The 24,382-nt window shown below is 36.8% G+C and overlaps 1 protein-coding gene across 2 annotated transcripts; it reads left to right on the top strand.

Annotated features, from left to right (window-relative positions):
• Positions 1-1,953: 1,953 nt before the first annotated feature.
• Positions 1,954-24,137, top strand: LOC147503939 (putative MO25-like protein At5g47540). Of its 2 annotated transcripts, XM_086557085.1 has the most exons (11): positions 1,959-2,541; positions 5,453-5,614; positions 5,799-5,917; positions 6,737-6,811; positions 7,669-7,762; positions 10,241-10,300; positions 22,040-22,108; positions 23,181-23,279; positions 23,627-23,671; positions 23,764-23,866; positions 23,952-24,137. In XM_086557085.1, exons 1-11 carry the CDS (start codon positions 2,422-2,424, stop codon positions 24,026-24,028), a joined length of 1,023 nt encoding a protein of 340 aa, XP_086413211.1. In that variant the 5' UTR covers positions 1,959-2,421; the 3' UTR covers positions 24,029-24,137. The 2 variants fall into 2 exon arrangements, with proteins under 2 accessions (XP_086413213.1, XP_086413211.1); XM_086557087.1 differs by lacking the exon at positions 22,040-22,108 and having other exon boundaries at positions 1,954-2,541.
• Positions 24,138-24,382: the final 245 nt, after the last annotated feature.

Raw genomic sequence — 24,382 nt, 5'->3', positions numbered from 1 at the left:
CTTATTTCCAGATCTGCTTACCCATTTTGTACAATAGCTATTTACAGCAGTTAACAGATCTAAAGCATCAAAAGTAGTAGTTGAGAAGACCATGATATATTTGCATTCTTCTTCTCCAAAAAGATGCCGACACTTTGGGAGTCGGTTTCCACTTCCAAGTTCTCGCACTTTGAACTTTAAGCTCCATTTAATGCCTTGGAGCACTCCTCTCGCGATTCTCGCTTCTTCTCGGATTGCTATCTCTGCCATGTTCGATCCCCGCACCCCAAAAACATCCATTAGAGTCCCTTAGAACAAACCCATAGCATGAGTCTTTCCCTTGTATGTAATGAGGCCAACGTTTAACTTGACATGATTAATAGCGGTGGGACTCCGGTGCATTTCCTTCTTGTGGTTCAGTTGTGTTTCCCGCAAGTTCTCGGTTCTCGGTAGCATCAAAGAAATATTTAACAAGCTGTGAAATTTTGAACAAATTAGGTCTTCTTTTTTTTCATGAAAGACAGAGAGCATCTTTCCAACCAAATTTTCCAAAGACAAGTACAAACAGAATTTTGTCCAAATTTTTTTATTTATGGGCCACTTAGAAGGTGGATTAAACCACAAGTCTATCCACTGTTTAACCTGCAAGTGCTCAAATTGAGATAATCTGACACTCCAGGGGATAGTAGCCCATATTCTCCTAGTGAAATGGCAAACTAACAATATATGATGTACAGACTCTATAGGCATTCCACATAGTAAACAAGATTTGTCATTTATATGCATAATTTGAGCTAGGTGTTCCCTAGTTGGTAGAATTTCATGATAACATTTCCAAGCAAAAAGAGATTCTCTTGGGCAGTGGGTGTTATTCCAGAAGGCTAGATTGGTTGTTGGGATGATTGATTCTGTATTGTGAGAACTCAATAGGTGATACATAGACTTGACTGAGTGCGCACCTTTCTTTGTGAGAGACCAATGAAGTTTGTCTTCTAGTTGTGATCTAGGTAGGTATATATGTTGTATGTTGAGGCTGGTTGGGTGATCAAATAGTTGATTGAGAAGGTTGATGTTCCAGGTTCTGGTGTGGTGATTAATGAGTTCTGACACACATTTGTAAGACTGGTTTGGTATAGTAGAGTTAGGTACTCTCCCTTTATGCATACACGGAATCCAAGAGTCCGTCCACATGTTGATATTATTGCCATCTCCTATTTGCGGATCGAAGTTTTCTTTGATCTTATTATGAATTTTCTGCATACCATGCCAGAACCAAGATGTATTATGTACATGTGTTGAGTTTAAGGCAGTAGATGAGTTTAACATCAAGTTTACTTGCAGGTGGAAGACCCGAGGATGGAAGACAATGGCTGAAACTGAGAAAAATTGCATGTGAAAGTAAATTTGCATTTAGAAATAGATAATTTTAGGTGGAAATGGTGAGGATGGATAGCATCATTGTTTTGTTGGAGTTCTTTTAAGATAGTTGTTTGCAGTAGACATTCCTTTTAGTTCGTAAATTATTTTCTCAAAAGTGTTTTTGATTTAGATTTTCAGTTCTTTCTTCAATCAGTGATAACAATGTACCATCTTCATATGTACATCGATACCCTCTTCAGTCTTTGTTTAGTCTCATGGGGCAAAATATTTTTTATGAATCAAGTACTTTGATTTTGTGATTGAAATATTGAATGACAGGTTTATCTACCAAAACATGCCTACAAATTTATGAAGTAGAGGTACTTCACCTAATAAAAAAGAGCACAAAAAATCACTGAAATAATATATTCTTGCAAACCAAACAAATGACAGTTGGATAATATCATCCATAATTTTATTTTAGAGTTAATTGGTCTAAAACCTCCACATTTGTCAAAAATACGGAAGGACACATGACATCAGTTTGAAGTAAAAGAAAAAAGATTGGAGAGCACATATATAAGCCAATGTTATGAATATCATTATGAAGAAAAAAAGTTAAGTTTACATTGCTCACTCTTCAGATTCAATAATATATAATGTGTTGTGTTTGAAGAATGAGATTATGGTTTAAAGATTGATAATCTATTTCCATATACCTTTACCTTTCAAAATCGCTAGTTCTGTAAAAGTTCCGAACTGACAAAACCGCCAACAGAATCTAAAAAAAGATCCATGGGCTTGAAGATTCCGTAACCCAATAAACACAAACATATCTAACTTAACAAACTTTTTTTTTTTTGGCAAAACTCAAACTCATTCTCTTCCCCACTGAAATAACAAACAAATCAAAACCAATCACATTTATTTATGGCCAAACCACTTTCTACAAAATTTAGGTGCACTAGCAACAGCAACTCAAATCCTTTCCCTTTACTTCTCAAACCTTTATAGCTTAAGATAGATCTTATATACTAATATTAAGATTAATAAATTATTTATTTATTTATTGGAAACTGAAAAATGAAAGGATTATTTAAGTCTAAGCCTAAAACTCCTACTGAGATTGTTCGTTTAACTCGTGAGCTTCTCAAATTTGTTGATCTTAATTCATTTCCGAAAGAATGGAAACGAGATGAAAAGGTTTGGTTTCATAATTCATATGAATATTTGTTTGATTCTGATATGTTAAGCTGTGATTTCTAGTTTATTAGTGTTTCTATACACATACAGTCAGACATTAGACACACTATACTTTATATTATATTATATATTAATATATTATACAATGCAAGATGAATCAAGGGCTGAATTTTTTATAACACAACTTTAACTTGGTCATAGATCAAACGAGGGTCGCATAATTTATAGGTAGATAATAACTTTTCACAAGGTTAGGAATTTTGAAATGAGCGCATTGATAGGAAGCACTAAATGAGATCTTATGGAACCTACTCCATATAGATTTTGATGGAGTACAAGGGAGAACTGTCAAGCAATAACAGGCCAAACATGTCGAGTCGTGGTAAAGGTTAAGAGATGAGAACACTCACTCGGTTCTTAATGAGGAAATCTGTGTGAGGAGTACAAAATCAGTGTCATTGATTTCTATAAATCATTACTGAATAGCTATGTTGTCAGGCGCGAGGTTTACCAAGTTCTGCTTTGAGCGACCTTTGGAAAAAACCTGCAAATACTTCATGAAGTAGCGCCTTTCACAACATGAATTAAGAGACCAAAACCACAACCAAGTTCACTAAGGACTTGATGCATACGGATGCATGTATCAATGGAAGACCTACTAACGCACTTGTAAACATGGGTGTCGGTTATAAGATACGACTTCAACATAAAGGATGGAGCAGCAAGACTTGATCTGTGAATGAAACAAGACACGAGATGTATAAAATTAGTAAGTCGTGAGGTTGAGCCAATTCATGGGACAGCAAAGGAACTTGGGATGAAGATTGGTGAATTGTTGAGACATACTGATGTCAATTTGGGTGTGGAATTTCGTAGTGCTAACTCCATACCTAGTCCATTATGGTATGGTTGGTATATAGAGACAAGTTCTGGTTTCCTTGTGGGTGGATAAGGGCTTGAAGGACAGACGAAAAAGGATAAAAAAAATCAGAGTTGGGTATTGTGCTCTCCATGTCTTTTAAGTATTGTTTCATGAGGAAGGCTTATGATGCACATGACACGATGATGTAACACATCTGACAGCTTTGACAGAGTCAACTCAGTATGACTCAGTCAACTTGGGTTGGCCAAGTCAACATGACTGATTCAACTCAGTATGACTCAGTCAACATGACTGATTCAACTCAGTCCAGACTTCCAGAATAGTTTGTATTTGTTTTATGTGTTAATTAGTTTTGGAAGTGTCCTATTTGTACATTTTGTTCATTGTGTTTTTAGGAGAAGTCTAACCACTATCTTCGGCACTCCTTTGAATGACAAGGGTGATATATCCCAAGGAGATGAGGTGTTCAAGGACTTTCTGTCACTTTCATTGCCTAAGAAATTACCACTTTGGTAAGAGGTGGACAATCGAAGATCACACAAACGGATTCACCATTTTCTACTAATAAATCATATGAAGATAATCCCCCATTTTCTACTAATAAATCATATGAAGATAATGCCACACATGGCTTTGTTATTGGGAAAATTCAAATTTATGTTTGTCTGATGGCATATATGTTAACTATACCCTTATTTTGTGTTCTGTATCTTGGAGGGTATGGAGGATGTCAGTGGTTCATTACAGACCCGGGATTGGTGAAGCTGTTGCTAACCTCTTGGAATTTATCTGTTCACTCAAGATAGGAGAGGAGAATTTGGATTATGGTTCCCGTTGTCATCTTGTGGAGAATATGACTGAAGCGAAACAAAAGACACTTTGAGAGAGTTGGGACTTTGGAGGAGGTTATTATGGTCATAAAAGGGTTTTTTATTTTTCTGGTCTAAGGTGCATGAGGAGACACAAGACATCATGTTTGAGCATTTTGTGTGTAGATGGGGGAATCATTCATGTTCTGAGTTGGAGATGTTTTGTGGAGAGACCTCTTATTTTGTTGTCCGTTGAGTTTGTTCTGTGTCGGGTATAGTAGGAGTTGGAGGCGTGTCTTTCATGGAATGATCTTTTATGTCTTTTAGTTTTTCTTTTTGTTTATTGTATTTGTAGGATATCTCATCCTTTGTGTAATAGCTTTTTCTTGATTAAAATAAATCCTGATTTTGCTGATCCAAAACAAAAGAAAAAGAACTTGAATTGATCTTTTATATGTATGTTTTGCGCATGTGAGAAAATTCAGTTCTCTGTGGTCGTACCTTAGTTGCACAGAGCGGGAGCGAGTGTGGGTGCGGGATCGGGAGCGGATGCGGGGAAACGGGTGTTTTAAAAAAGACAGGATAGGGAGCAGCTAAGGAGCATCTAATATGTGTAAAAAAAATAAAGAAAGTTACCATAGAATATGTTGTTGGAAGCATGACAAATATGAAATGGAGTTCACTGTTGATACGAGTTCTATATCCTTCCTAGGAAGATTTCTATATGTTTTTTTACACCTTTTGTAGTAAAACTAGTGAGTAGATTGTTAGATTTCTTATAATTAAAACAGAGAAATCCAAATTTATACTGCTATGAAATGTCACATACATCAGTTTTTATTCATTATCTAATTTTTTTTATGTAAATGAAAAAAAGTTATCTTAAATAAGTGAATATTCAGTAATGAGCTATATCATACGGAAATAAAACCAATTTTGAGCGAGGTTCCAAGGAGGATCTTAGTAGGGAGCGCAGAATCGAGGTTCCGGAGCTGGTGCGGCACCTTGTATACAAGGATCCTGTAACTAAGGGTCATACCCATACATTTGGATATTTGTATCAATCCATCTCAATAATATTTTTGTATTTTGTATTCTTTATTGTTTTATATAGTTTGCTTATTAATGCATTTGGTTCTAATTCTTTGATTATTTCCTTTCAATTATTATTTGAACTATAGAAATTGATCTATGTGCATTATCGTATGAAAATTTTCAGATGTCTGAATTAAGTAAATACCTACGGGAGTTAAAGTGTATTCTTTACGGCAGTAGTGAAGCAGAGCCAGTTTCAGAAGCTTGCGCACAGTTGACTCAAGAATTCTTTAGCGAGAACACATTACGTCTAATAATTGTTTGTCTTCCAAGATTGAATCTCGAGGTATATATGATATAGTAGTTAGATAAAATATTTTTTCAATAGTGATTTCATATTATTTGCATCAGATTCTTACTCAGATATGATCATATGATCCAAATGTGAATGTCGTAATCTGTGTTATAAGTATCTTGTAAAGCTTGTTATCTGTATTGAAGCTAGCCATAATTATGTTTTTATTTCCTAGGCCCGCAAAGATGCGACTCAAGTGGCTGCAAATTTGCAACATCAACAAGTTCAGTCACGTTTGATTGCTTCTGATTACTTGGAAGCAAACAAAGATCTTATGGATATTCTGTTATTGGAGTAAGATGCAGCCTATTTTATTTAAGGGGAGGGATAGAGCCGCATTCATTATGCTACATTGTGTCCATAATTTCGACATACAAAAATGAATTAAGGCCTGATTTTTTGTGGATAAGATTTAACCACACTGAAGATAATTCTCACAAAAAATCATCGTATTTGGATATGTCGAATTTTGTAAAAATTAGTGTTCAATTTTGAACTTTTATCTTAACGGTCCAGAATTTTCCGATTTCATAACAACTTTTGATAAGGTTAGACTTCTTTCTAAGAGCTGAATTTTTGTGGGCATGTTCTCCATGGTGGGGAGATCACAGAAAAACAGCCCTTAATTCAATTTTTAAGTCCACATTTTACTTGAATGTGTGCACAATGTGACTCTAATGTGGCTCTAGTGAATGTGGTATCCATCCCCTTTAATTAATTTATCATCGAATGAGCTTTTAATTATGTAAATCGTAAATGTTAGATATACTTAATTATTAAGTTTTGACCGATTTGATTAGTGTTTTTGATCTTTTGCGCTTCTGCTCAATTTTCTTATAGTGCTTCTTTTGTGTTAAACAAACTGGAATATGATCACATCAGACAAGAACCGTTTAATCATGCACACAGGAGATTTTTCTTAAAGTTTAGATTTGAATATATATTGTTATTACGGAAAAAGCAAGAGCAATCAAAGAAAGTATTATACTAAATTCTAGTGTATAATGCCTTGCTTGGAACTTGTTATACTTTTAACTTGTATGGGTTGTATGCTGTAATTTGTAATTGTTGTAATTGAATCCAATTTAGATTGCTTATCCTTCTGCTTATTAGGTATGAAAACCCAGACATGGCATTACATTATGGTGGCATGCTGAGGGAATGCATTCGACATCAAAGTATTGCAAGGTAACTTAAACCTATGTGGATATAATAAAAAGTTTTACTAAATGCCACACCATCTGAGTCATTACCACTCACTTTTTTTTTGGGGTTAGAATTGACGGTTACATGGCATTAAATGGATTCAATTAGTTGGATCAGCTCCTTGAAGCCATTATTTCATGTGGGACCGTGACTATGACTTGCCAGGGAAACACTCGAGCAAATAATTAAAGTTTTTGAGCCATGACAAGACAAATGTCTCATGACCATCCATTAGATGAAAACTTGAGAGCCAAAACTGATCTCGACGACGCATCAAATGCGATCCTTTGTTTGACGTGAATACATGAAAAAAACAAAGTTACCTCCTACATTGAGTTTTTCTTTCCTATAGGTGTTTAAATAGAGCTTACTGGTTTTAAACTTTGAACCTCCTTTTCCAGTCATTGGAGGCTATAAACCATTTTAAGAGTATATATTGACGGTAAATGCTTGTTTAGTAAAATGTTCTTTTTGTGATACTTGTTAAAAATAAGTCAATTTTGGTTTGTAAATCATTTTACTTGTTAGTAAAAAGTTCTTTGTGATACTTCATTAGTTTTGAGAGTTTTTTTATTTTTTTATTTTATTTATTTATTTATTTATTAGTTAATAAACTATTTATTTGTAAGTAAATCACTTGTTATCTAAACTAGTAACATAATCACTTCATACATATTGACTTGTAATGAACCAATTATCCTGGTTATTTTTGTACTGTTATACTGTGCCCTCCATCGTCTTTCACATACTTATTTGCTGATTGGCCTTGTTTAATTTGTTTTTGATTTAGATATTTTAAGCTTTTGTATTCATTTAGTGTTCTGTGGTTTGTTTCACAGGTATGTTTTGGAGTCAGAGAACATGAAGAAGTTTTTTGATTATATACAATTTCCGAATTTTGACATTGCGTCAGATGTCTCGGCAACTTTTAAGGTTCTGTTTGCTGCATAAAATTGATGATACATGATCATTCATAAAATGTACTTCCTTCTCCTTGGGCTTTATCATGTCGAATTTAGTTAGTATGACGATCATTGATTGATCTCGACATTTTACTTTTGAAGATCTGCAAGACCTGATCATATGTAACTGAAATAGAACTTGACTTGATATTGTAGAGTTGATAATTAAGCTGATTATCAGAATATATGTTATTTAGGCCTTGGGAAAAATAATTTAGGTTGAATAAAGTATCAGATTTTCCCTATACTTAGATGTCCTGCATCTGTCATGTATTATCTTTGATGGAATTCATGTTTAATTAATTATCCATAGACACAAATATACAGATATCTACCCACATAATCTTGTGCTCACATTAGTCGCACACTCGCACATATACACATCTATACACAAATCCAAATATCTATCCTGACATGCACTCACACAATTAAAAAATATATGTTCATTGGTGACCCTGCCTGCATAATGCACCTTTAATCTTCATTGTCCTAATAGTTTGCTTTGAATCTTCATCATAATAATACTTTTAGACTCTAAGAGAATGGCTATGTCACTCTGATTTTAGCATAGATAATTACCTGATTAACTTCCCATATCAATTCCGTTAAGTTTTCCAAAAACCACTGCGTGTGGCCTGTTTTATTTGGAAGTCATTGCAAGAAAAACACCATATTGAAGCCCAGCTTTTATCCCCTGAATTCTGAAATTCATGTCTTAACGCCTTTGATGCATCTGCACGTTGATACACCTGTGTAACATGTGTTGACACTTCCTGAAGTTGGGGAACACGCCAATCTAGCTACTCTTTTCCTCTCAGTGCATGGCTCTTCTAAGTAAAGCACTGTTTATCAAGAAACAATTATAGCGTTCAAAATTATGAAGGTGTCCAATGGCCTACTGGTCAAGAGTTGGGAGGTAGGATCCAAGGTCTTGGGGTGTTGACACTTCCTGAAGTTGGGGAACACGCCAATCTAGCTACTCTTTTCCTCTCAGTGCATGGCTCTTCTAAGTAAAGCACTGTTTATCAAGAAACAATTATAGCGTTCAAAATTATGAAGGTGTCCAATGGCCTACTGGTCAAGAGTTGGGAGGTAGGATCCAAGGTCTTGGGTTCGATCCTCTCCTACACTGGGGATGGGGGATCTAAGGGAATAGGGAATAGGAGTTCTAACTATCAAAAAAATTACGTTTATTACATTTAGTGGAGTTGTAGGGGCTTATTGATGAAAATGTTTGGAAACAGGGTGACAACATTAGTCACATCAAGTGGGCGTTATACCTCACTCTTCTCTCCTTGCAGAGAATTTGATCTTGGCGGTAGTGTAAAGCGTGTCCTCATGTAAAGGTCTGATTAACAGTCCAGTTCGATTTTAAGTGGACTCTTAATCTAAGGAAAAACTAAGTTTTATTAGAGTTAGGGTCAACTTCTTAGTTTTTGTTTTCTTGGAGTCATCTGGTTCCGATCTAAGTAACATATTTGGATTGAGTTTTCCTAGATAAAATTTGCGTAGATCCATGTAATATCTTTATATCTTCTATGCATCATTGATGTTTCCATGTAGTCTTGGCCAAGCCACGGGTGCATGTGATAGGTGTCCCCTTTATTTTATTTGTTTTGTTTTATTTTAATTTTTTGTTGCTAAGGTCATCGTAATGATTTTCTTTGGTTAGCAGAGAAAACCCTAGGTATAAATAAGGGCTTGTAATTCAGTTTAGGGTTAGAGTTGATGTTTAAAAGTTTATGAGAGATTAGAAATAAAAGAACAACCTTTAGGGTTCTCGAATATTTTCTATAAAGTGTGGATTTTAATTAATTGTTGCTTCCGCCAATTGTTAATCTACATTAATCATATTCAAGGTGTTGCATTTGTATAAGGTTTCCGTTTTTTTTTGTTTGCTTTTGTCCCATAGCATTGTGTTATCTGTTAAGTGCATTTGTTATGACATTTGAATACACCCCTCTCCTCTCCCACCGGAAAAAAAAAACGAAAAGGAAAAAGCTAGGTTACATTGACATGGGCATGCGTGTCAGTGTCCGACACGGATACGGGGTGTCGGATACGGCGAGCAGTTGAAGATCGACACGGGGACACGGATAGGAATAATTAATTATTTTTTTAATAATGATAAATTTATTAAATTAGATGGTAAATCAGAAATTTGAGGTAAATTAAATACAATATGTGTCCGACACGGACACGGACACGTATCTGACACATTTTTTTTTAAAATATGGCGTGTCCATGTAACCTAGGGAAAAAGAGAAAGTGCATAGATATTTCCTGTATTAAACTAATACTATGGCCATATAAATTATAATATCTTCAAGACTTCAACTGTGTGTTATTATGGTTTACAGAACTCAATTAGGAAGTTTGAGATATTTCTGTTTATCTTCTTTTTTGTCTAACTTGGCATGGTTTCTTATGTTCTCTCTTTTTCCTGCAGGAGCTTTTAACTAGGCATAAATCCACTGTAGCGGAGTTTCTTTCTAAAAACTATGAATGGGTGAGTGTTACAATTTGGTGTACTCATTTTCTTTGCAGTTCTATTTGTTCATGAGCTAGGCTCAGTCATGGTCGTTAAGATTCTCTTAGACCAGTCCTAGCTGTATCTCTGGTTCACTTTATTCTTTTACTTTCAATCTTTCACATGCCTTTTATTTACCTCTGAAACTGTACTCTACAAATTAATCTACCATTGATACACTTCGAGCAAGGCTAGGATCCATTTGCACGACATCATGCTTGTTCAGTACAGTTTACTTGCTGATGTCATTCTTGTGTGTTGATTATATACATATATCCTGTGCCATTGGTAGTCATGTCAATTTAAGTTTCTGACATGTTATCATTGGCTGATAGACGTGCATATTGGGTGTTTTTTAATTATTATGTTTTTTTTACTATTTTTTTCTATCTGATGTTACTGGCTAATATAGTTTGAAATATCCCGTAAAATCATTTCCACCAGGTACCATTTTCATCAAAAACTGATGTAGATCCAAAATTATGTCATAAATGTGTGCATTGCACGCATGTTCAATAATAAGGTATTTCATATACTATTTGGTCATCAATATTGTTTGAAAATGTAACAAAACATTACCAATATTACCGTTCTTTCTTGGGCTTTAATTTTGGGTAGGACTCTCACTTTAGATAATTTGAAGAAGAGGGTTCAGGTTGTAGTTACCAGGTGTGTCTATAGAATATTAGAGAATAAGAAAATTAATCCATCAGTGTAGAATGTAGATGTACAATATTTGGATTGATGTGTTCTAGTCTATATTTAACAGTTGTAGTGTGTAGCTAGTTTCCCCAAATATTAGTAATCCATGATAGGAAGAGAATCTTAGTGTAGGATATACGGAAGGGGAGTCCCACTCCATATCCAATACCCAATATTTTCCTATCAAGAGCTAAGGGTTAGTAGCAATGACTGGGATCAGAAGGGGAACTTGCTAGATTACTCAATGGACTTTTCAAAGATAAGAGAAATGAGGGAGCAGAATAAAAGAGATCCTTCAAGAGCTAGTCTTGGTAACGAGGAAGAGTTCAGCTCACAACCTGACAGTCATACTCAGTTTAATCAACAACCCCATCGTGACGACAAACAACATTCCGCAATTGTAATCATCCTCTACACTCTTACATCATAATTAGCTTGCATTGTTTTTGTTAGTTTTGAAGCCCTTCGCTCTCTTTTTTTGTCAAAATGCAATTTGTTCTTAATTAGTAGAGCTTTTAAGGACCAAATTATGGTCTTAAGGAGTAAGGAGTTAGGAGTTAGGATTAAAGTGTTCTCTGAAATGCATTTGTGGGAATGGAGGTGCTTAAGAGAATTGAACACAACCTTAAGCCTTTATTAACTAATCTCCAAACAAACAATAACCAGTCGGCTTTATAAAACATGTGAAACTGTTGACATTAAAAAATCCAGTAGGGACTCAGAAAACAGAGTTGAAAGTTTTAAGGCGAGACTAGTTGCCAAGGGTTTGAAGCAAAGGGAAAGGATAGACTTCAAAGAGACTTTTCCTGAGTCTCCAAGTAGGACGCTCTCAAGGTTATTTTGGCACTTATAGACTTGCGTAAGATGGACGTGAAACAACAACTTTCCTGGAATGGTGAGTTTTGGAAAGAAATATAAGTGAAGAAACTAGAAGGTTTTGAGCCTCATCAGATTGGAAGTCTCCTCTGCAAGTTAAAGAGATCGATCTATGGTGTGAAAGCTTCTCAACAGTGGTATGTCAAGATTGACAACATGGTCACCAATTTTGGCTTCAAGGAAATTGATAATGATAATGATACTAGCTGCATATATTTCAAGGTGAGTGGAAATCAAATTGTGTTTTTGGTGTTGTTTGACAATGACATACTTCTAGCTAGCACCAACCTGCATATGCTGCAAGACACCACCATTTCCAATATATGAATTTTGATATAAAGGACATGAAACTTGCTCAGTATGTTTTGGGTTTCAAGAATCATATAGATTCACTGGATGTTTGGGTTTGTCTCAGAGGGCTTACATTGAAAAGGTACTTGAGAGGTGCAACATGGCTAGTTGTAACTTGGGTGAGGTTCCTGTGTTCAAAGGAGACATTTACCTTCAAAATGATTTTGAGAAGCAAAGGATTGGTGTCAAGGAATATGCTCCTGTATGTATTAGACCAAATGCCAATTTTGTAGTTGGCATGCTAGGAAGATACAAACAATATCCTGGAAGGGGACATGAGCATGGGTGTCAATGAAGTCCTAAGGTATCTTTAGAGGACTAAGTATTTCATGTTGGTACACAAGAGATCCGAGACCTTTTGAGGTAGTGGGTTATTCAGAGATGTAGGTCAAGGACACATTCTCTTTAATCTCCATAAGGGTATATTCAAAATTAAGAGAGTGGCCACTCAATCTTTAAAAGGTGCTATTATGAGTGTTGTAAGAGACATTCGCATCCAATATATATGCGACACGTGCAATGTCATTACTCATTTTATTTGGGACCAGTCTATTATTGGATCATTACTACTGATCATATGAAGAGACGTGAGTTATCAATAGTTACACATTGAACATTACATGCGTGAAACATTAATAGTTATCAATATCAATAGAAAGGACATCTCATTTAATACCTACCAATGGAGCACCAAAAGTTATCCAAAATAGTTGTAAAAGATAAAGGTGGTTAAAAAGCTAAGGGAGTAGAATTCATCTATACATCTTCTCCCATTTTATCTCCCAACTCCATATCCATGAACTACGTTTGGCTTGATTCGAGTTCATTTCGAGAGAACCAGATACGTAGGCCTATAGAACAACCATATACTTCTTACAATTTGTGTTGTCTTCTATGTAATAAGAGTAAACGTAGTCGTGGGTTCGATCCCCACAGATGGCGCCAGGTAAAACTATTTACTCTTATTACATCTATATAACAAAGAAGGGAGGAGTGGGACGATAAATTCCACCCTCTGTTGCATGGGTACGCCCTAATTTCCTCTGTATCGCGTACCCGTGTCCTGTGGACACGGACACAAGCAATCTTGTGGACACGGGTACGGGTACGGACACGGACACCCGGACACAAGCAAAACAGACCCTAATTCTCAGATCTCGCCGTGTCCAAATCGTCGTACCCGTGTCCAAACCGGACACTCTGTCCCGTACCCATGCAACACAGAATTTCCACCTCATAAGGTGATATTTGGTCGTGCCACCCCCTCACCATAGCCACTAGATTGTTTTCCTGGGGTGAGTTAACACGTTTTTTGGGGTGAGTTTAAAAAAAATTCTCACCTTACCCACCCCACACAAAAAAAGTGTGGATTGTTTTTGGGCTGAACTTTAGTAGTATGGATGGATCTCGCCGCGTACGTGCCGCATCTTGGGGGTGGATGTGCGTGGGGCACCACCGCGCGTATATCGTCGTCGCATGGGCGGATCTGGGAGTCGGGGCGCGCCGCATATCCGGTCGGTCGACGGGGCGAGAGGCGGATCGCTCGGGCCGAAGGCGAAGTGTATCCGTCTTTATCACGGGGGTGGATGCGCCGGGGGTGCCGGGAAGCGCGCGTATATCAGTCGCGCATGGAGGCGGATGCACGTTAGGACGCCGGCGATATATCCGGTCTGCCCGTATGGCACGGGCAAATACTAGTATATTACATAGAAAACACGAATTGTAAGAAGTATATAGCTGCACTCCGTTATGTAGAGCTGCCTTCGTATCAAGTTCTCTCGAAATGAACTTGAATTAAACCAAACGTAGTTCATAGAGATGGAGTTGGGAGATAGAATGGGAGAAGATGTTTAGATGAATTATACTCCTTTATTGTAACCACCTTTGTCCTTTATAGCTATTTTGGATGACCTTTGGTTCTCCATTGGTAGCTATTGAATTAGATGTCATTTCCATTGATGGCTATTAATGTTCCATGCATGTATTGATGGTCAATTTGTAATTATTGATAACTCATGTCTCTTCATATGACCGGTGGTAATGATCTAATAGGTTGGTCTCAAGTAAAATGATCAATGACATTGCACGTGTTGCATATATATTGGATGCCAATATATGTCTCTTACAAGTATTGTTTTCCAAAAAATAAATAATCACAAGGTTCCCTCTTTGGCTAAGTGGGAAATTGTTGGAATTTTCATGTGGCCCGATAGTATTGCGTGTTTAATAAACTGATTGGTTGATATTAGTTAAGGAATTAGAGAATAAAAGTTTAAAGGTCTTATTAAAGTGATGCTATATTTGGCCCATTGTCCGAGTGTAAGGTTATGAGTTGGGTGGACCCATGGATATAATGTAATCCATATTAGAGAAATGTGGACAACTAGCCTAGGGTAGCTGTGATGAGTAGTAAACTTTAGGGTTTTCTTATAAATAATAGGGGTAGTCCACATTCCACATTTTTAACATATAGTTGTGAGCAACCCATCTATTGGCTAATGGAGAAGAGAGGTGCAATCCCCTAGTATTATGTTGGAGGTGTTTTATTATCATTGGTGCAACAATCATAAGGTAAATAAAGTTATGATATTGTTTTTAAGTCATGTGCTTATGTATAAATCCATGAGTATTCTAATAGCTCTGATACCACTGTAGGGTTTTTACAACCCATTTTCACTAACACTAACCCTTAGCTCGTGATAGGAAAATAGTAGCATATGGTATGGAATGGGACTCCCCTTCCTTGTTGCCTACGCTAAGATTCCTTTCCTCATAGAATCCTAGAGTTAGGGAAACTAGCCTCTTATGTAGCTACACACTACAGCTGCTAAATATAAACCAGTTACACCTTAATCAAAAGATTGTACATATATATTATTGGATTGATTCTCTTATCTCTAGTGTTCTATGGAAACTCGCATATCTAGGTTTTACAAAATGATTGTGTGTATGGGAGACTTAAAAATCCAACGATCTCCCACTTTGGAGATCGACTATCTTTGGTGTGCCTACCTATCGTTTAGGAATTCCGAAAGACCTGTTTAGTCTTTCTCTGATAAGTACTCATTCTTTAACTCATCATTGCTTTAATGACGCAGGACCATAAGGGTTGTGGCCTTGTCCTCCTGGGACTACTTGTTTCCACTTCAATCAACCTTTTTAGACTGTAAGGATCTTAGCTTCTAATAGTCATGGTAATTAATTATCACCACTAATCGAAAGAGCTTTAAAGTCAAGTTTAGTAAGGTTTGACATCATTCAAGTAACATTGCTTCCATGAAGTAGATGATAAGATGAAAAAAAAATATCATACTTAGTAGATGATAGTCACTAGAGTCTTCATGTTTATAACGTGTTAAATGTAACTAACTCAGAGAGAATACCACAACCACTAAGTAGAAACTATAGAGAATAATGTGTTAAACATTGATCCAATTTCGCAAGTTTGGTTGTGCAATTCAATTCTAATGCCACCAAACCCACTACACACACTCATACGAAAAAAAAACATAGATTAGGAATTTATGCTGGTTTTGATTAGCGGTACTTCAATATCGATCCAGTGAAATTTTATTATAGCTATTCAAGAAGAAAGTTGAGAGAGAAAAGAGGACGGCTTAGTTAGGTTTTATCCCCTCACACTTTTTCTTATATAGGAAAATTGTTTGTTTAAAATATAGAAAGCCCAAAAAAATCCGGTTTGTCGGGATTAAGGTCCCCCTCGGCAGGGGACACTTCGCCAGCTTTTGCTTGCTCCGTGTCCCTTCTGTGACGGCTTACAAGAACTCTAACCCCCCTCTCAAGCTGGAGCATAGAGATCATAAATGCCTAGCTTGACACAAAGAATGAAATGAAGCACGCAGTAGCGGCGTAGTGAGTGCATCCACAAGTTGGTCTTTAGAGCGCACGAAAGGAGTAACTATCCTTTTGCTCATAACTAAGTCCCTGATTAAGTGACAATCAACCTCCACATGCTTAGTATGCTCATGAAATACCGGTTTGCTCGCAATAAAGATAGCAATTTGATTATCACAAAACATCTGCATAGGAGAAGGAACAACAATACCCATCTCAGAAAGAAGTGAATGAACCTACATCATCTCACAAGTTGTATGAGCCATAGCTCTATACTCAGCTTCAACACTGGACCTGGCAACAACATTTTGTTTTTTGCTACGCCATGTAACAAGATTGCCACCAACAAATGTACAATACCCAGAAGTAGAACGACGATCAAGACGATTTGCTAGCCCAACGATTAGAGTATCCAATAATAATAGCGAGACGTGGATCGTCATGACAAGAGGGCCTTGACCTGGAGAACCCTTCAAATATCTTCGAACTCGAATAATTGCCTCCCAATGAGGCGTGCGAGGTACATGCATGAACCGACTAACCACACTAACAACAAAGGTAATATCAGGATGAGTAACAATAAGATAAATAAGCTTTTCAACCATTCTCATATACTGACCAACATCATCAAAAATCTCCCCTGTACATTATCAAGTTTCACAATGGAATCCATAGGAGTATCAACTGGTCGGGAAGCAAACATGCTAGTCTCTGAAAGCAAATCTGTCACATATTTCCGCTGTGCCAAATAAATACCATCCTTAGATCGAGCAACTTCAATCCTAAGAAAATATCGAAGAAGTCCTAAATCTTTTGTATGAAAATGTCTTGCTAAATAAGACTTCAAATTTGTAATACCACCAGAATCATCACTAGTAATAATAATATCATCAACATAAACAATAAGAACAATAGTACCAGTAGAATATCAAAGAATAAACACTGAGTGATCAAAAGAAGAATGCTGAAAACCATAACCAATTGCAACAGAGATGAACTTATCAAACCATGCCCGGGGTGACTGTTTCAAGCCATAAATTGCTTTTCTCGATCGACACACTATACCTGACTTACCCTGCACAACATATCTTGAAGGCGGATCAATATACACTTCCTTTTGTAAGTCTCCATGTAAGAAAGCATTATTCACATCTAACTGATATAAAGTCCAATCACGCGGGTCACAACCATTGATAAAAGAACTCCCACATAATTTAAACGAGCCGTCAGAGAAAAGTCTCCATATAATCCACACCATACGTCAGAGTATAACCTTTAGCAACCAAATGCGCTTTCAAGCGCTCAACAGAACTATCAGGCTGATACCTAACTGTGAAAACCCATCGACAACCAACAATATGTTTGCCAGAAGGCAAAGAAGCAAGCTCCCAAGTGCCATTATGGACTAAGGCACGCATTTACTCATCCATAGCTAACTTCCATGCAGGAGAGGCCAAGGCCTGTGCATAGGTAGTAGGAGCAAAAACAGAGGACAAAGATGATACAAAACAGCTAAAAGTATGAGACATGCGATGAAAAGAAACATAATTGGCAATAGGATATTTAGCACAACTATGGTAACCTTTATGTTGGGCAATGGGTATATGTAGATCATTATCAGCAAAACCAGAAGGAACCTCAGACGAATCAAGTGGCGGCGCAGTGGCATGAGATGGTGCTGGGGCACGTGATGGCTTAGGAACATGTGATGGAGATGCAGGTGGTGGCTTAGAAACACGTGATGACTTAGGTGCAGGTGGGGGCTTAGGAACACGTTTTGACTTAGGTGCAAGTGGGGGCTTACGAGCATGTTTTGGCTTAGAGCCAGATGAGGGCACCAGAATTGGTGGTGGTATGGAAACAGACTCAGATGACAACACAATATCAGGTAGTGGTAAAGGATCAGGTATGGACACATGGTCTAATGGAGATACAGAATCAGATGGGGACACAATATCAAGTGGTGGTAAAGGATCAGGTAAGGACATATGGACTGATGGAGACATAAGATCAGATAAAGGCAAAGAAGTGGAAGGAGCACTACTAGTGGGAGACGAACCAAGGGTGGAAGAATCATCAATATTAGGAAGTACTGGAACTAGTGGTAGAACTAATGTATCCTGTCCAAGACAAATCAAAGCGGGGTCTAACTGCTGACCTGTGGGAGAGAAAAAGGAAGTGGACTCGAAAAAAGTGACATATGCACTAACAAAATAGCGACGAAGAGCGGGACTATAACATTGATATCCTTTCTGTATCTGTCCATAACCCAAAAAAATACATTTAAAAGACCGAGGGGACAACTTATCACGACCAGGACTCAAATTATGAACAAGAGCAACACAACGGAAAACACGAGGTGGAAGATTAAAAGAAGACAATCCAAGATGCAAAAGTGAAAAAGGGGTTTGATTGTGACGATCTGACGATGGCATATAATTAATAAGATAAGTCGCAGTCAGAACAACATCAGCCTAATAGATTTAGGTACAGCCATATGAAACATGAAAGTGCGAGTGACATCTAATAAATGTTTGTGTTTGCGTTCAACAACACCATTTTGTTGCGAGGTATGAGGACATGTAGTTTGATGAATAATGCCATGGTTGACACAAAAAATTTCCATAAAGGATTGGACATATTCCAATGCATTGTCTGAACGCAAAACTTTAATAAGCTTACCAAACTGAGTAGAAATCTGAGTATAAAAAATAGTATAAATATTGGGCAAACCAGAACGATCTTTCATTAAAAATAACCATGTCATCCGAGTACAATCATCCACAAAAATGACAAAATAAAGAAAACCAGACACACTTTTGACTCTACATGGTCCCCAAATATTAGTATGAACCAAATCAAAAGGACTTAGACTATGACATTCCACTCGACTAGGAAAAGAACTACGTTGATGTTTGCCAAGTTGACAAGCCTCATATTCTAAAACAGACACAGGACTCAACTGAGGCATAACTTGACGAAGCTTTGCCAATGAAGGATGACCTAAGCGAGAATGCCACTGTAAAGGAGAGACGGAAGCACTAAGGACAGAAGGGGGTGGATCACCATCAAGAAAATATAAACCATTTTTTTCATGCCCCAAACCAATCACCGTCATCGTCTTGAGATCTTGAAAAACATAGCCAGAAGAGGTAAAAGTTACTGAACACTGGAGGGATTTGGTCAGTTGACTAATGGATAGTAAATTCGTAGGAAAATCAGGAACAAGCAAACCATTAGACAAAGAAAGAGAATGACAGGGATGAATAGTGCCAGAACCATAAACAGTGCGAGTCGAACCATCAGCCAAATGAACAATAGACTTAGAAGCCACAAAATTAGAGAAGACAGATGGTATACCAGACATATGTGTACTAGCACTAGAATCAATAACCCAAGCAGGGGATGGTGATGCTACACATGCATTATTACCTGAAGCAGCCAAAGTTGCCATAGAAGAACTACCAGGAGTGAAGTGATTGAGTTTGTGCAAAATTTGACTGAGCACATCATCCTGAGTAGAAGCAGATTGAGAATTATTAGAACTCGGCTCTTCAGAAGCATGATGATAACCATTCTTTTTGTAACAAAACGGCTCAGTATGACCAATATTTCCACAATAATCACAAAGCCAATCTGGATGAGGTCCATGACCTCCTTGTCCACCACGAGGAGCACTATGACCACCACGACCTCGACCACCTCTAACAGAGCCACCACGACCATTTGAAACAAAAGCAACAAATGCATCTTTGGAAACAGAAGGTGTATAAGCAATAGACGCTCGCAACAATAAAACAAAATAACTCCAATACTCGGGCCAAACCTTCAAACAAAGACTGATCGATCACTGAAACTGTAGAATAGGGTTACAAAAAAAACGAAATTTAGGGTTTCCCTAAACTCCAATCAAATTAGCAAACTTGTAGATTCAGAAAAGATGAAAAGAAGAAGAAGGAAAGGAAAGGATCAGTTTTTAATTTGACACTATGATACCAAGTGAAATTTTATTATAGCTAATCAAGAAGAAAGTTGAGAGAGAAAAGAGGACGACTTACAAGAACTCTAACAGATCCAATGACCGGAGATGTGTTTACTACTTGCTTTGTGGATTGCCATTTTGATGTGTAACCTTTAAAGGGCGGTAAGAAAGTTCCTTAAGGATGCCTTGTTCATGTAGGTTAATCCGTTACAGAATAATGATGAGAATCAAAGTGGAACACTTCCAAATTATTATCCGATGCATCAAAATTGAGAATGTCTCGTGCTCCAGCTATGAATGCACATGCCAAGAATTTAGACAAGACATCTACTGCAAATGGTGGACATCTAAGGGGGAGTGGTACGGCAGGCGTGGGCTTCATGTGGTTGCCTGCCATTGGCCAAACATTGAAAGGAGGTTGTATTAGGCTTTACTGCTAAAGAGTATTCTAGAAAGGAGGCACCTCCTCAAGAGTTTCCATTCTTGTATGATTTAATATCTTGTAGAGGAGGTTACCTAATTCTATATATAGGCAATCCTCCTCCTATCAACAAGAATTCTTCTCACTCTTTCACTCTACATATATTCTCTACTTGGAGGTTGTGGTATTCTGCCTAAGCTAGTTACGTTTGTTTAACAGTTTGATTGTTTTTGTATTTATTTATTTTACTTTAGTTTGTTTATTCCTTTTTTGCATATGGTTGATGTTAATTGTCATTTGCTTGTTGACTTCCTTTTCGATTTTGGAAACCACGTCATTAGTATAAATAAATAAGGCTTTCTGCCTCACAAGTAATCTAATGTTTATTGTGCATTGAATTAAAAACTAGTGAGTCTTATTCTTAATTTGTGTCCATCTTAGTTCCTGCTTCCGCGAGTAACTTGCATCGGTTTGATTTAGAGCCAGCCCAATCATGTCTTCTTAATGTCGCACTACTCCAATTTTCATGTCTGGCCGGGATAGTCCTTCCTAAATTTGGGCAGACCCGGGCTTAAAAGGTAAACCCGAAGCCCCAACTCCAGTGCTTAGCCTAGCCTCTTTACTTCACTCTCCTATCGACATAAGTGACGTCGTTAGTGGTAGGCTTTTCATTGGTTTTAAGTTGGTTGATTGGAACCGTTGGATGAAACTTATCCGAGGTATCCCAAGTTGAGTCAAACTTGAGTTCAGAGTCTGTGGAACCGCATCCCTAGTAAAATGCTAAGAATAGAAAACTGTGAAATAAACGTAAGTATACAAAAGACAAAAAAGTAAGGCATATGAAAGGAAAGACCTGAATACAGACTCTGCTTCAGTTGAGTCTAGTATACGAGCCATAGCCCTTTGCGGTTTAAAGTGGAACCTGATAGTTTTTATAGGGTCGGGTATCAGTTATTTTGTCAGCTCTAGTTAGATTTTGCAGTATATTGTTAAAATAAGAAGTGCTATGCCAAGTTGTTACTTGATGTAATGTGCTCCTTCAATGGGGTGTGGTGTGATTCTTTCCTTCACATCTTATCTGATTTAATTTTACTGGTTTAGTGGCCAAATTACAAAAAAAAAAAAAAAAAAAATAAAAAAAAAATAGTTCCATTTTTTCAAAAACTCATTTGTTGATAACAGGATGACATTAGCTCTTACAGTTAGAACAGTAGAACCCTTTACATTTTAAAGGAAGAGTAGGGAACAATGAAACATATGTTCCTATTGTTAAATTATACTCTTTAGTTTTTTTTTTTTTTTTTTATAAACAATTATACTAATTAGTTGAAAAGACTGATTTTCTCTTGTAAAGCTTGGACGTATGGGCATAATAGGGTAAATAGGTAGAACACGAACAACCAAAGGAGTTTGTTTAGTTTACAGCTATAGTGTTGGCATAAATTTATTTGAGTTCCAAATTTGGATATTTTGCTCTTGACTAAGTACTGTTAAGTATTAAATGACAATAGAATTTGAACATTGCTTACAGTTCTTTGCTGAATTTAACTCAATGCTGTTGGAATCTCCCAATTACATTACAAGACGACAAGCTATCAAGGTAGGTTATATTTTTCATTATTCTAATTTAGTCATTCGTATAACCACAATCGGTCAGTCATTCGTACAACCACAATCATTCAGTCATTGGTTACATGAAGAAAGCTTATTTGTATCAAAGAGAGAGACAGTAATATGGATCATTGTCTTGACTGTAGGTTTTATTACACCTTTGACTAACTGCCTATTACTCTTCTATTTATATAGAGCCACATTTTCTTATGCCCAAATTGTGTACACATCCAAGAAAATGTGGACTGATATGCCCACATTGGTGGATATGATCTCTCATTGTGGAGAACATGCTCACAAAAAATCAGATCTTTCGAAGAAGTCTATCATACCGAATGTTATGAAATTGTAAATTTGTGGACCTTTATATAAAACTTCAAAATTGGACACAAGTTTTTACGAGGCAAGCCTGTCTTTTAATGAGACCAGTAACTCGTAATGCTGGTGGGTTTGAATTCCAGACCTTTAGCATCATCACCCAAAAGTGTTACCAACTAAGCGAGCTAGTACCTGCTATCACTCATTATATTGGATCTCTTTCAGTATACAATCCAGTGTACACAGAAAATTACAAACACTTTTAAATTACACAGGTTTTAAGTTAAATTACACAGGTCCCAATGATAAATGTTATTTTTTTTAAAAAAGAAGAATATGTGACTACTGAGTTTTTCTTATCATCCAATGTAGTTTGTAATTAAGTATCTAGGATGTGGGAAGTTGGTGACTGCCACCTATAAAACAATGAGACTGTCGAAGATTCTGTTGTTTGAGCATTGTCTCTTACGGCCATACTTGAGGTCTCTCAGAGTTCGGAGTAATAATGCGAATCCTACTAATAAAATCAATAATAATTGTAAAATACTATTTTTAACATTACGACTAGTAGTCTAGTACTGGTGTATTACTAATACTGCAGCTGCTGCTTCTACGAACATTATTACTAGGGGTGGTTGTAATATAATGATTGTGTACATATTTTTATAGAATATAATTGCTCTACAGGTCCGCACATTGAACATGAGTCCGTTACAATATTTTTCTACTCGTTATTTTTCCAGCTTTTGGGTGACATGTTGCTAGATCGTTCCAATTCTGGGGTTATGATGCGGTATGTGAGCTCAAAAGATAACTTGAGGATCCTAATGAATCTTCTCAGGGTAAATACTTCCTTTTTCTTTGGTGTTATGTTTCAGTCTCTTTAGAGTTAGACTTGAAAGGCATTCCATCTGTTCAAAATGTCGTCTTCCCAAAAGAAATGAAAAGCGAGCTTTGCTTCTTGTTTTCACTTCTTCATTTCCTATTCTGTCATCAAAGCATGTCCACGAAATCAAATTGCTAATTTATATAGCTTCATCTGTTGGGTTATTGGAGTTATATTTCTTATTACTCGTTTTTGATGTATCTATTTGTCTACATGATATTGACTGGTATTCTGATCAAAAAAAGATATTGACTGGTATAAGAAAAGCACTCTTTGACAATCACTTCCATATGTCATTTGCAGGAATCAAGCAAGAACATCCAATTGGAAGCGTTTCATGTGTTTAAGGTATTTCATTTGGTCTCTTTCGTTATATCTAATTTTTTGTTTTTACTAATTGGATGCCTTGCTACTTGTTCAATTGCCAATTTCTTTGACAGTTATTTGCTGCCAATCAAAGCAAGCCTCCTGAGATTGTTAGCATACTTATTGCAAATAGAAGCAAACTCCTCCGGTTTTTTGCGGACTTTAAGACAGAGAAAGGTTTAAAACACTTTCTTTTCTGTACTTTGTAGATTTTATAGTAGCATTGCAGGGTCAAATTTCATTCGGCTTCCCTGTTTCACAGAGGATGAACAATTTGAGGCAGATAAGGCACAAGTGGTTAAAGAAATCACTGTTCTACAACAGACCGATCGCCAGTGAGCAGTCATGAAATTCTAATCTTATTAAGATCATTGTAAGGTTTGAACATATTCATGAGCTGTAAAATATTGGTACAATTTGTTCCAGCTTAGCGGCATTCCTTTTTCCTTAGGCTAGAGTAAACTATAGTGTTAACTGTTAAGTAATAAGAGCATCTCCAATTATATTTAGAGAAATAGTTTCACGTCGATATATAAAGGATGGTTCAAAGGTTTGCGCAATAGGAATAGAAGAGGAGATGCTGTGACAGTAAACCAGAGAATACATAATTGCACCACTGCATAGAGTGCCAAATCACTCTGCTCGTGCCAAAAGTCCACTATATTAGTACACCGAGCGAAATAACACGCCTGT

The sequence above is a fragment of the Coptis chinensis genome, chromosome 4 (assembly GCF_015680905.1).
Source record: "Coptis chinensis isolate HL-2020 chromosome 4, ASM1568090v1, whole genome shotgun sequence".
Lineage (NCBI taxonomy): Eukaryota > Viridiplantae > Streptophyta > Magnoliopsida > Ranunculales > Ranunculaceae > Coptis > Coptis chinensis.
The sequence above is the reverse complement of the archived record's forward strand: the minus strand, read 5'-3'. Positions and strand labels throughout refer to the sequence as shown.

Coding starts and splice junctions, on each gene's coding strand:
- LOC147503939 (XM_086557085.1), top strand. CDS start 2,422: ATGAAAGGATTATTTAAGTCTAAGCCTAAAACTCCTACTGAGATTGTT. Junction 7,763..10,240: donor ATGTCTCGGCAACTTTTAAG/GTTCTGTTTGCT, acceptor TTTTTCCTGCAG/GAGCTTTTAACTAGGCATAA. Junction 23,280..23,626: donor TCCTAATGAATCTTCTCAGG/GTAAATACTTCC, acceptor TGTCATTTGCAG/GAATCAAGCAAGAACATCCA.